The sequence below is a fragment of the Borostomias antarcticus genome, assembly GCF_949987555.1.
Source record: "Borostomias antarcticus genome assembly, chromosome: 3".
Classification (NCBI taxonomy): domain Eukaryota; kingdom Metazoa; phylum Chordata; class Actinopteri; order Stomiiformes; family Stomiidae; genus Borostomias; species Borostomias antarcticus.
Window position 1 is genome coordinate 3,805,013 of NC_140236.1, and position 13,032 is coordinate 3,818,044.

General features: G+C 49.6%; 1 protein-coding gene across 2 annotated transcripts in view; it reads left to right on the top strand.

Moving 5' to 3' along the window:
* mib2 (MIB E3 ubiquitin protein ligase 2) overlaps positions 1-12,723 on the top strand; it is a 37,338-nt gene extending 24,615 nt beyond the window's left edge. For both annotated transcript variants that reach the window (XM_084436200.1, XM_084436201.1), the window contains 6 exons: positions 4,209-4,335; positions 4,940-5,254; positions 7,672-7,850; positions 8,421-8,614; positions 9,109-9,174; positions 9,594-12,723. In XM_084436200.1, the coding sequence (XP_084292326.1) occupies positions 4,209-4,335; positions 4,940-5,254; positions 7,672-7,850; positions 8,421-8,614; positions 9,109-9,174; positions 9,594-9,835 (1,123 nt within the window). In that variant the 3' untranslated portion in view covers positions 9,836-12,723. The remainder of the gene's footprint in view (positions 1-4,208; positions 4,336-4,939; positions 5,255-7,671; positions 7,851-8,420; positions 8,615-9,108; positions 9,175-9,593) is intronic.
* The last annotated feature ends 309 nt before the right edge of the window (positions 12,724-13,032 follow it).

Below are 13,032 nucleotides of genomic sequence, written 5' to 3' on the forward strand. Positions count from 1 at the left end.
TTTGGACGATCAGATCACAAGTGGACAGCGAGAGACATCATCGTTTACACCTGTGTCTATCATGCGTCTCCAATTGTGTCCAGCTGACTACTTGTGTTCGTATATAGTAACCATAGTAACTCACTCACTCCTGCCTGCTTGCGTGTCGCACAGCTGTTCCATGTAAACAAATCAATAATCAGTCGGTTTGACTTCGAGCAACCAAAGATGTTTGAAGAACTAATTAACATAGTAGGACTTTTTCCAACTGTTTCGATTGATAGAAGTCATTTGCGACTTGAAAAAGAGCGCAGGATAAGGCGAAAAAGGAGAAAAATGATCCAGCATTGATGACGTGTTTTCCTGTTACGTCTTTGTTGGGGACGCATCAGGACGCATTAGCGTTTAGGCTACTAAAGACATGTGGTCAAATGGTCTCCGGCAAGTCAAAACGTTTTGGTGGCCGTTTACACTTGTATTTAGCGCTGTCCACTTTGAATCTGATCGTTCAAAACCCATTCTAAGACCTAAATGGGGTCTTGGAGACACACTACCACAGACGCACTGTACTACACGCACGTAGGCTACCGTACATAGAATAACAGATGCACAAGCGACTGCCCTCTCCTTGTATGGAGCGAATGTTGACCAAGCACCCAGGAAGAGGGATGGAATCGAGCCGCACCACAGTATTATGAGACAAGTGGCCAATCTGTTCTGGAAAGTGTCGTACAGTATGTACAGTTCTGAAGTTCACTGTCCTCTCCCCCAGCATTCCTGACATCAGTTGCTGCAGAGCGCTGGGAGACAGTTCTAGTATGTTCTACAGTATATGAACAAGCAAGCTCCCTCACAGCTTCAAATGTTCACAATACGGGTGCATTGAGTGCATTGGTTTTTTTATGGAAGTGTGGTGCTCAAGAGCATGTTGATTGCCATGGCGTGTTTGGTTGTTTTTGCAGAGCAGTGTCCCTAAAGCTGTTTTTAGTTCAGCTGGAAATCCTCAGATTCCTTCACGGCTTCTCTCTGGTGGTTTGCCGATAAAAATGTGCGTTTGTTTATTGGAGTTGAAGGTATTTATTTAGTTTATCTGAGGATATGGAAAAAGAGGGTCTTGGCCTGGTTCTAAAAGGACCCTGGGAAGAGGGAGAGGCAGGGAGCCAGAGCAACACTGGAGGAGCTCTCTAGCCACACACAGACAGGCAGACAGGCAGACAGGCAGACAGGCAGACAGGCAGGGAGACGGACAGACGGACGGACAGGGAGACAGACGGACAGGGAGACAGACGGACAGGGAGACAGACGGACAGGGAGACAGACGGACAGGGAGACAGACGGACAGGGAGACAGACGGACAGGGAGACAGACGGACAGGGAGACAGACGGACAGGGAGACAGACAGGGAGATAAACAGACAGGGAGACGAGGGAGAAAGGGCGTGGGGCTTGGTCAGTCGAGCTGCTGATGAAGACTTGCGTTTTTCTCGCCCTCTCCCTTCTCCGTCTCTCTGTCCCTCGTCCGGTGTGTGGTGACACGGTGTGTCTCTCTCTCTCAGGCTCCCGGTGCCGTGCAAACACCCCCGGTCTTCTGGGCTTGTAGCCAGAGGCCTGTCTGTTTTCACCTCCTCAGCCAGTCATCACACCCAACACACTCAACACACCGCGCTACCAGATTAACGCATACGCTAACCCCGACTCCAAACCACTACTCCGCATAATGACATTTCCGTCTGAAGTTCACATAGAAATGTACTTCTTTTCTCATCTCTTTTTCCAATCCCCAGATCGAAATCGAAGAATCGAAATCGCTCAAAGCTGCAGTTTATGCTCGTTTTCTCTTATGAGGCTGTGATTAAGAAGAGCGCCAAAAATACCAGGATGATGAATTTTCTCTCCAGCGAGCAGTCATTACCGCCGCATTTGGATCCCCTTAAGCTGTGACGACAGTAATACTTCGCACATCAGGGCGGATTTGAATATTCATGCTGCAGGCTAGTTTCGGGAATCGTGCAGGGTTATGGGGGGGGTGCAGTCACATTGTAGGAGGGAGGGGAAACCAGCCTCCTGACACCCTCAACTATCTACTAACACCCCCCCGCCCCCCCGACGAGTCCTCTGCACTGCAGGTGCCAACGACCCCCCACCTCCCACCGCCAGCGCCAATCTCTCAGAAGCACGACTGCACACGCCTCTCAACAAGGCTGCCCTGAGGGGAGCCGTGACCGTATACGACCGCCCTCCCGCTCGTTACCCACCAGCCCCGCCTGCGTGGAACGGAGGAGTCGAGCACTAACGAGCCTCCGCGCTCTGCGGTCGGTTTGAGGGCCGTCGTGAATTATGCTGGATCGAGTCCCATGCTTTACACATGTTGTGCAGACTTAAAGCTGCAATCATTGGGTTTTGTTTACTGCTAGATGGCAGTGAGGGAGTTGTTTACAAACGAAAGGCTTGAATGTATAATAGATACGTTTAAGGCACGGGGGCGGAGCAAAGGCACAAGATGGATATGGACAACACAGGGAGAAATACTGGAATAACAGATTTAGCGAGCGGTAGGGATGAGTCATTGAAGTATGACACCTAGGACACTATGGCTCAATAAAACAATCTGATCAGGTGGCTCTAATTAGTTTTGACAATCTGAATAAAATCAATGATTGCAGCTTTAATTGGACTATGCTACCAGCCTGCCTTTACACCCCTCAAGTAGGCTATATCTTGACCCGCAAAAAATCAGTTATAATAATAATATATCCCCTCTACCTTCTACAAAGTGGCAATCTTTTTGGATACAGTAATGTACACTAACACCCAACTCGTGTAAAATGACCGTTTTCAGGGCATTCTAGAATGAACTCGGAGCATTCTGCGATTTGCAGCGACGCTCTGCCGACCTTACCGAGCAAGAGTCAAAGTTCCTCAAAATGTTGAAAACCAACAGAGCGGAGACTGACTAATAGTTTGACTAATAGTCTCGGGTCTGGGGTCCTGGCTCGTGTCAGGAGACCGAGTGTGACGCTCTGCAGGACTGTCACTAAGGGCTGTTGGGTTCAATTTCACACACCATAAAACAGGCCAACGCAGAGGACAGCCCTGGTTTACGGCCCGGCCATATCAAGCCGCAATATCAAAGCTCAGCGCGTGAATAAGGAAAGCGTGACTAGCCTAGCCGGCTCTCCAGCTCCGATGTCCTTGTTTGTCCTCTGACGCAAACTCTCAACATCCCCCTTGCTTGTTTGTTCAAGGCAATGATATGTACAGGATTTACCATGAGCTGCTTTTCAGTATTTGTGTTCACAATGTTCCTCAACCCCCCCCTTTTTTTTTTTAAGCAAGATGATTTTTATTTTGTAAAGTGAGCAAGGAAATCCATTATTTTGGCAGTGGCACATGGATTAGGATGCATTATAATGAATAGCTGGAGGAAGCTTTATCTGGGACAAACCTCTGTTTTATGCCGGGTAGCCTACCAGCGTATGCAGGCCTGTATTCTTTGCTGTCGTTCTGACTGAGCTCACTTTTCAATCCCGACATGACACAAAATGGATATGAAGCCAAAATGTTTAAGATACTGATCACCTGTCTATTAATTATCTCGATTACTAGTGGTCCAAGCCACAATGCAAGAAAGAGGGATGGGCTGCACTTGAAACAAGCTATCAAACACATTTGGAGAGGATTTATTTGCTATTTTTATTCTCAATTTTTAGCATTTTGCCTCTGGTGATTTTCCTTTGGCTCTGGCTAAAATCTCAGCCAAAAATTCCTCTATGCAGTAAAAACCCTGCGCTCACGGTTCACGCTGTCTCTTTATGTGCCGGGTTCCGAGGGCATACGAGTGCTTGTTTGTGCAGGACTGTATATATGTTTGTCCTTGGGTGCACGCCACGCACATGGCGTGCTGCGCTGTGAATGTGATAGACGTTGCCCTGAGGCCCGGCTGTAAGAACAGCTTAACCTCCCCAAATCCTGACCTTTTACCCTGGTGGAATATCACCAGGCTGCTCACCTCGGTTCAGTCTCTCGTTTGTGGGCTGCTGTCGAAAGGGAGAGGGTGGCGCGGAATGTTTCGCGTTCAAGAACAAACGTGCCCCCTCACGGCGAACGCCCTCCGACTATCACCACAGCGCTTCCATCCTCCGGTGTTGAATACACGGCCGCCGACGTTGTCCTGACCGTGACTATTAACCCCCCCCCCCCCCTCCCCCCCTCCCTCGCTTCCCTGCCCAGTGCCACCGAGAAGATCCTGGGCAGAGCGCGCCAGCTGGTGGACGTTAAGAAGGACGACGGCTTCTCGGCGCTGCACCTGGCTGCCCTTAACAACCACAACGAGGTGGCGGAGATCCTCATGAAGGAGGTGGGTGGGAGATGTAGTCCATAGACCCTCCCCCCCCCGGACGGGTCAGCGTCTTCACCCAACATGCCTTTCCTGTTCCCATGTCTCTCTTATGGAGTATCTAGCCCATGTTTACTGCTCTGTATATGTTCTTAGCCAAGAATATATACATATACACATATATAGACATGTATATTTTCCAGGAGCTTGCTCGATCGTCTCGTTGAGAGAGGTCAGGGAAGAATTTTTACAGCTCACTTTTGCGGCCCCCCGGGTGAAACTGTTTTTTTCCTTCCCTCTGGAATATGTAGGGGTGGGACCTATGCCCATCCTCCTATTGTTCTCTGTAAAGCGCATTGTGTTGCCTCTGTGTATGAAATGCACTATACAAATAACGTTTGATTTGATTTGATACTCCACTACAGTACTGAGAGAAAGCTCACCCTAGTGGCCAGTCAGGGTAATTCATGTACATGTTGGGTGTACAGTTCCTCCTACAGTCGCCTCCCCCAGTGTACACGCCTGCCGTGCCCTCCGTCTCACAGTCAATTAGGGACGACCAGAGCTCGGTAATCAGACCCGCTGCTAATCGAATACCGTTCCCCCTCCCTCTCCCTCGCCTCAGGGCCGCTGCGACGTCAACATCCGCAACAACCGCAACCAGACGCCGCTGCAGCTGGCGGTGACGCAGGGCCACGGGGACCTGGTGCAGCTGCTAGTGGCGGACGGCGCCGACGTCAACGTGGAGGACGAGGACGGCGACACGGCCATGCACGTGGCCCTGAGCCGGCCGCAGCTGGCCAACGCCACCCTGGCGCCCGCCGCCCCGGTCACCACCACCTCCTCCTCCTCCTCCTCCTCCTCCACCACCACCACGACCAGCACCAACGCCCCCGCCCCCACGCAAGGGGGAGAGAGCTGCTCCACACTCTACTGTCGGGTAAGGAAGGGAGGGAGGGAGGGAGGGAGGGAGGGAGCGAGATGGTGACTGATAGGGAGGGAGGGAGGGAGAGAGATAGGGAGTGATAGGGAGGGGGGGAGAGAGCTAGTGAGTGATAGGGAGGGAGGGAAGGAGGGAGAGAGGGAGGGAGGGAGGGAGAGAGATGGTGACTGATAGGGAGGGAGGGAGGGAGAGAGATGGGGAGTGATAGGGAGGGGGGGAGAGAGCTAGTGAGTGATAGGGAGGGAGGGAAGGAGGGAGGGAGGGAGGGAGGGAGAGAGATGGTGACTGATAGGGAGGGAGGGAGAGAGATAGGGAGGGAGAGAGCTAGTGAGTGATGGGGAGGGAGGGAGAGAGATAGGGAGTGATAGGGAGGGAGGGAGAGAGATGGGGAGTGATAGGGAGGGAGGGAGAGAGATGGGGAGTGATAGGGAGGGAGGGAGAGAGATAGGGAGTGATAGGGAGGGAGGGAGAGAGCTAGGGAGTGATGGGGAGGGAGGGAGAGAGATGGGGAGTGATAGGGAGGGAGGGAGAGAGTTAGGGAGTGATAGGGAGGGAGGGAGAGAGAGATTCCACTCCATCCTCAAGCTGTCCAGCCCCCCTGCCGAATGTCCAGGCTTAACCTCCCTCCTGCTACCACTGCCATCCAATCATCCCCAGCTTCACACTGAGACACTTTAATACCTGCTGAGCGGTGAACTCACACTTAAGGCTTTTCCTGTATTGCTTGGGGGAAAAAAACGATACAGTGATCTTTGGCGAGGGGAAAAAAAAGCCCGATACACTGGAAAGCACTTGTAGTGATCACGTCTGTCCGGGTCAAATTGATCACTACAGTATAAGAGGCCGGTTATTATAATCACATTTTATATCGCGACACCGCGTCAACCTCCTCCCGGCGCAGAACCGCAATAACGTTCTCTCCGTTAATAAATCGCTCAAACCAGCTTATGGAGTCGTCCTCCCAGGCTCTCTGCCAGTTCTCCTGCCCGCTGAGGGGAGTGTGACGTGACCCAGGAGTTATCAATCCACTCGCAAGAGCAGCCGCGAGTAGATCAACCACAGGTGCGCAGTTCAGGAGCGCTTCGACGCGCTCTCGGTCTCGTCGGCCCGTTCTTGGCAGTTTGATGAGGAGACTGTGTTTTTCATTGAGAGAAAAAATTAACGTGAAATGAATGAAATTATGTTTCCCATGATTTCAGCGCAGGGCTACTGTACAGCCTGACACTCTGAATGGTCGTTTCATTTCACTTCACATTTGGGAAAAGGGGGCGGAGACGGGGCTACACAGAACCAGCCGGAGCAAAGCAGGCGGGTCACCGCAAGGCGAAGCACGCTGTCATGAGGGTTTGAACGATATCATGATCATTTTTATCACTCAACGCACTTGTAAATGAGGACAACCTCAATGTGTTTTTGAGTATAAATAAAGCTTTGAATGAATGAATGAATGAATGAATGAATGAATGAATGAATGAATGAACATATATCAGTTACCTCCGCCCCAGCGACAGCCCCAAAACTATGGGATAGGTTTTCACGAAACAAAGGGTGTAGCATGGTCCACCTTAGAACCCATTACACTACGAGCCGCTCAAACACGGCTGGCCATTCATTTTTTTAGACCAGGTTTACTCAGTAAAAAAAATGAAAAGTGAATATAAGCGGTTGATCAGTGTAACCGTGGTGACTGTAAGCGGTTTCCACGGTAAATGCGAGGGACCTGGCTGGTTTTCATAGCCGTCCGCGCCAGCGCCTGCGTCACTGAAGGACGTCCTCTTCAGCCGGGACGACCCCAAACACTGCAGCGTTCCCCGGCAGCCCTGGACACGTGCCAAGCCTTGTTGGATTGAAGTGGAACACCACACACACACACACACACACACACAGACACACACACGCACAGTGCTTTGTATTCACACACACACACAGACACACACACGCACACGCACAGTGCTTTGTATTCACACACACACTGACACACACATGCACACACACAGTGCTTTGTATTCACGTTGTCAGCCGATGAGTTATTTGGGGGTTCTGTAGACTTGATTGGGTTTAGGCTCGTCTATAAGCTGGTGTTGTGGGCCGTTGCGTGTAATTCAATTACTCACGTGCCTCCCAGTCTCAGTCTAACATCGTCCTCTGACGTCCTTTTCTGTTTGATGAGCAGATGTCCATTCTGTTTTAATTGATGGCATTACTAGTAATTGTAAAGTGAGCGAGTTGTTGCGTTAATTGATAAACCCTTAATGAAAAGCATGTGCACAATCCCATCTCGAGAAGAATTACTGTCGCGTCATATCGGTAACCTTCATCAGCAATCTTGGCCGGGTACCATATTTTTTTCTGACTCTCTCTGTCCCTCCCCTCCTCCTCCTCCTCCTCCTCCCCTTCTCTCTCTCCGTCGACAGCTGAGCAGCTCGGGGCTGCTGGGTAACGTGGAGCTGACCGTGGGCGCGGCCATCGCCTGCTTCCTGGCGCAGGAGGGCGCCGACGTCAATTACGCCAACCACAAGGGCAAGAGTCCGCTGGACCTGGTGGCCGACAGCGCCGTCCTGCAGCTCATCAAGAGCTTCTCCGAGAAGCACAGGTACCGACCGACCCGGCCTTCCGCTCCGCCGGCCGTACCAAGGCCCTTTTTAGTTGAAATCGCGGTCGCGATCAGACCGACCCAGAAATCAAAACCCACCAAAAAAAGCAATGCAAATCACGTCATGGTTGCTCATATATCCACGTTTGGACAGCAGAGTCGCTGCCCATCTTTCGTCGCAAGGCAAGGCAAATTTATTTGTATAGCACATTTCAGCAACAAGGAAATTCAAAGTGCTTTACATGACACATTAAAAGCATCAAAACAAAGTGCAAAAAACGCATAAAAGGTCGCAGGCTCAAAACTCATCTCTTCAAGAAGTACTACCACGACCCTCCCTCTTAAGCACCTATTGTATTTTAGATTGCTATTCTTGCTCTTTGCCTTCAGCACTAGATTATGCTCTTAGTCACTGGTTTTAGAAAGGAGATACACTAGTAGTACACTGGCTTTTCCTACGTTAAATGCAATCATTGGATCAGCTTTGGATAAAAGCGTCTGCTAAATGACTGTGATGTAATGGTTGACGGTTGCTGTGTCCGTCCGTCCGGCGGCGTCCTCGTCCTCCAGGCTCCAGCGGTTGCAGGCCATCTCGTGCGGCCAGGCCCTGGGCAGCGGCAGCCTGCGGCGGGTGCACACCACGCCCAACACCATGACCAACCTGACGGTGCCCGCCGTGCCCGGCCCCGGGGAGTGCCTCATCTGCTCCGAGCTGGCGCTGCTCGTCCTCTTCTGCCCCTGCCAGCACAGCGTCGCCTGCGAAGGTGCGCCTTGTTACCGAGCGCGTGTGTGTGTGTGTTCCTGTGTGTGTTCCTGTGTGTGTGTTTTCCCGTGTGCGTGCATGTGTGTGTGCTCCTTTGTGTGTGTGTTTTTCAGTGTGTGTGTGTGTGTGTTTTTCAGTGTGTGTGTGTTTTTCAGTGTGTGTGTGTGTGTGTTTTTCAGTGTGTGTGTCCCTGTGTGTTCCCCTGTGTGTGTTCCTGTGTGTGTGCTCCTGTGTGTGTTCCTGTGTGTGTGTGTGTGTTTTCCCGTGTGCGTGTGTGTGTGTGTGTGTGTGTGTGTGTTTTTCAGTGTGTGTGTGTCCCTGTGTGTGTTCCCCTGTGTGTGTTCCCGTGTGTGTGTGCTCTCGTGTGTGTGTGTGTGCGTCAGTGGTAAACGCGTGGAGAGTGTGGAGGCCCATCATGTCTCAGGTCAGTGAAAGCCTCAGAGGAGCTCACCGGTCTCTCTCACCTGTCTCTCTCACCTGTCTCTCCCCAAACAGAGTGCGCTCATCGGATGAAGAAGTGCATCAAGTGCCAGGTCACCATCACCAAGAAAATAAGACAAGGTAAGGAAGCAAATGTCCACATGAAGAAAGACAAAACATTTTGTGTGTTTGGTTTTTAGGGGAAATTAAATCACAGGACTAGCAGCTGACTGTGTGGGGACTTTCATTTTTTCATTTGAGTTTTTGGGTTCAGCACCAGCTTGTTTGTGATGTGCATATATATATATGTATATGTGTGCCTATATATATATGTATATGTATATATATATATATATATATATTTATTTTATTTATTATTTTATTTTATTTATTTATTTATTGTATATATATATATATCATTGTTTCTATAAGGAAGCGAATCTCCGCCCTAATACGGACACGCTCGTTGGGGTGTGTTTCTGGGGGAGGGGTCTGCCTTGTCGGAGGGGCGGGGGGGCCGTGTTCTCTCCTGACCCCGCCTCTCCTCCTCCCCTCCTCAGACCAGACGGAGGTGGACTGCAGCCCCGGCTCGGAGAACCCCGAGCAGCACAACCTGCTGGAGCAGCTGCAGTCGCGCTACCGTCAGATGGAGGAGCGCATCACCTGCCCCATCTGCATCGACAACCACATCAAGCTGGTCTTCCAGTGCGGCCACGCCTCCTGCATCGACTGCAGCGCCGCGCTCAAGACCTGCCCCATCTGCCGGCAGACCATCCGCGAGCGCATCCAGCTCTTCGTCTGACCCCTCCCCCCCCACCCCCCGTCCCCCTCCGTGACCCCCCTCACCCCTCCCCTCCCTCGCCGTTCGCCGTGCCCCCCCCCCCCCCGGTATACCCGCCCAGAACCCCCCATGAGTTGTGACCGGTCAGCGGGGGGGGGGGGGGTCGAGGAGACGTGCGTCCGTCGGTCTCTTCCGTCGCGTCACAGACGCCCGGTGTTACGCGTTCCGTTCCGGTTCCACGCTTCTGTTACGTTCCGAGTAGTGTTGCGACAGCACGGCGCCCGTTACTGCATGGTGAAGGCGGAGGCCCCCCCCCCCGGGTGAAAAGTGGCGCCCTGAAGTGGCTAACTTCCTGGCTCGCACTGAAGGCGTGGGGGTCATGTGACGAGATGGCAATACACATCCCCCGCAAGCTTCTCTCTTACTGATTGGTGCACGAGGAGGAAGTCTCCCCTAGGTCGCCCCCCCCCCTCCCCTCCTCTCCTCTCCAATGAGGCTGCTTCCCCACCCCTTGAAACTCCCCCTACCTTGGCTGCTTTAAGTGGATGTCTGTTACCCCTCCCTCTGCCTGTCTTTGCCCCCCCGCCCTCCCCCTCCTGTTTACAATGCTGCAGAGAAACCTGTCTGATTCCCCCCCCCCCCCCTCCTGTCTGATACCACCCCCCCCCCCCCTCCTCCTGTCTGATAACCCCCCCCCCCTCCTCCCCCCCCCCTCCTCGGCTCTTGTGAATTATGTCTGCTCCCGTTCGTATCCAGCTCTGTAATCAGTGTTAGTCTCTGGAGAGGGTGATGGTATAACTAAAGGCTCTCTGTATAGTCCTTTCCCAATCGCCTGTATGCAAGGGGATACACTTTATATGCATGCGTATATGCATACGATGAAGCTGAAAAGACTGTGTTGTGGGTTTTTTGGTTACATTTGTGGTTTAATGTACCAGTAATTAGTACAGATTTATTTATGTCCGAGAGGTGATTCTATTTAGCGATGTTCTTTTTTTTGTTTTTGTTGTTTGCTTGACATACGATGTTTCTGCTCAAACGTACCCCAAGCCTATGTCCTCTACTCAGGGTCTTGAATCATTGAAAGCACGTAGAATAAAAATGTGGTGGAACGGTTTGAAAGTCAACCCCCTGTTTTTACAGTCGGAACCGTCAGAGAACTCTGGTGTGTGTGTGTGTTCGCCAGAGGAAGATTTCATTTACGTCACACTCAGTTTGGGAGTTACAAACTAGACAAGGACATTGGATTAACAGCAGGATAAACCTAGTTCACTTTAACATTACCTTCAAACTTACCTTTTATGCTTGATTATGAAATGAATGTTCGTCCTATTGTAGTGAGTGGTTTTGTGTTAAACAAAGGGAAATAGTTCCTTGTCAGATCAGTCATGTTCCTTATACCATCACCCGGATACAGCACCTACTTGGTTTTGGATATTTTTTGGATTTGAATCAAAAGCTTGATCGTTGCCCCTTGAAGCCTGTTTGGTAGAGGAGCGTTCATCCCGTGTGGGGTGGTTCTGCTGTACATGGGGTGTACTGCCCGTGTCACAGAGGTCAAAGAGCGTAGGTCAACTTTGGATACATTCAGACATGTCTTGACGTCTGGAGGTTCGTGGGCTCGCTGGATGAAGGAAATTTACTGACCTTAATGAATCCAGAAATACAGAACAGAAAGGACGATCTCACTATCAAAATTTGGGTCACAATTGAAAGGTTGGATTTGGCAGTCTTGGGACTTGGTTTTTCTTTAATTGCATTTTTCTTTCAAACAGATGTATTGTAAAATGGTGAATTAGAAGGGCGAAAAATAATTAAGTGTTGCATCTGTAGGTATGCGTCTCTTGTCCTAGTCAGTAGAAGCCTACTTGGATGTTCTTCCTGTCTGTATTTTTTGGCTTTTTGGATTGTACATCATTTCATCCTCTGAATATTTAGGTTGTTATCAGAAGGGCTTATGCATTTAAGACAAAAACCATATCTATTTTAATTTTTTATTTCATTTTTTTTCTATTGTTAACTTCCAGAGAGGGGGTGTTGTAGATCCCAGTTTTGGGAGAGCCAATATTAAGATATACATTTGAATGTCCAAAAATGTAACCCGTCTTACTCTGTCTTTTTTGTGGAAAGGCTGTGAAGATTTCCAAGAGAAAGAGACAGAGTGAGAGAGGAGGTAAGGTTTATCGTGAAGGTTTACTCCGAGAAGTACCATTACACCAGTGCCAAAATCGTAAAAGGATGTGCACATGCCTGCACACCCTGGTTCCTCTAGACTCTATGCTAGCTATACTGAGCCTATGAGGTTTAAGGCATTTAAACAAAGTTAACTACACCAAGTCAGATTTACCAGTTGCGCAATCGAAAGAGAGCATGACAGTATGTGGGAGAATCCGTTAATACTGAGCGTAGAGTTTGGATGGCAGTGTACTGTAATAAGTTAGACGTCCTCTGTGAATAATAGCTAGCAGTGTTGAGTCTCTCTCAGCACAACGCGTCTCTCCCCGGCCTCTCAAAGACAACTGATGTCTCTGATCAGTTCCATAGTAATCAATCTCAATTTTGTACGACGACACAAGGAATCTAGAGAAGCATTTCTCATGTTTGAACAAAAGAACTAGAGATCATTAAAGATTGTCTTCTGGTGTCATAAGTTTGGCCGAGCAAGTAGAGTGTGCAAAGGCAATAATGTTTAGAAGAACTTGGACGTTTGAAGTTTTTACAAGCGGGTTGCATCAGAAAAAGCATTACATAAAATACTATTAAAGCAACAGATGTTACTAGTGGTTGTACAGTACAGCTCTTGGAGTTCTGATGTTGGCCTTACTGTCCATTCCTCCTATGTTGTTTTTTTTTCAGTTGTATTCTGTACAAAAATATTTTGCAATAAATATGGAACTGTTTTATAAGGACACTGCATCACGCTCTAGTTTATTAATGCTGTTAGTCATTGCCCTTTGCGTATTGTTGACATTACTGTAAGTTTGCAAGTCAGTTGCTTCATGTTCAATTATGATTTATTATCCCGTTCCTACAGTAATCGATTCTGTTTCCTCTAGTTCGTCTTTGTTAGAGGTCTGGTAAGAACACATGAGTAAGATGTGTTTAAGTAAAATAAACTAGTGTAAGGTGAGATGGGATGTACAGCACTATTGGTTTTAATTTACTGTACATGTAATGAATATGAAGCTGCACCAATACTATGCGGTTTAAATACTATG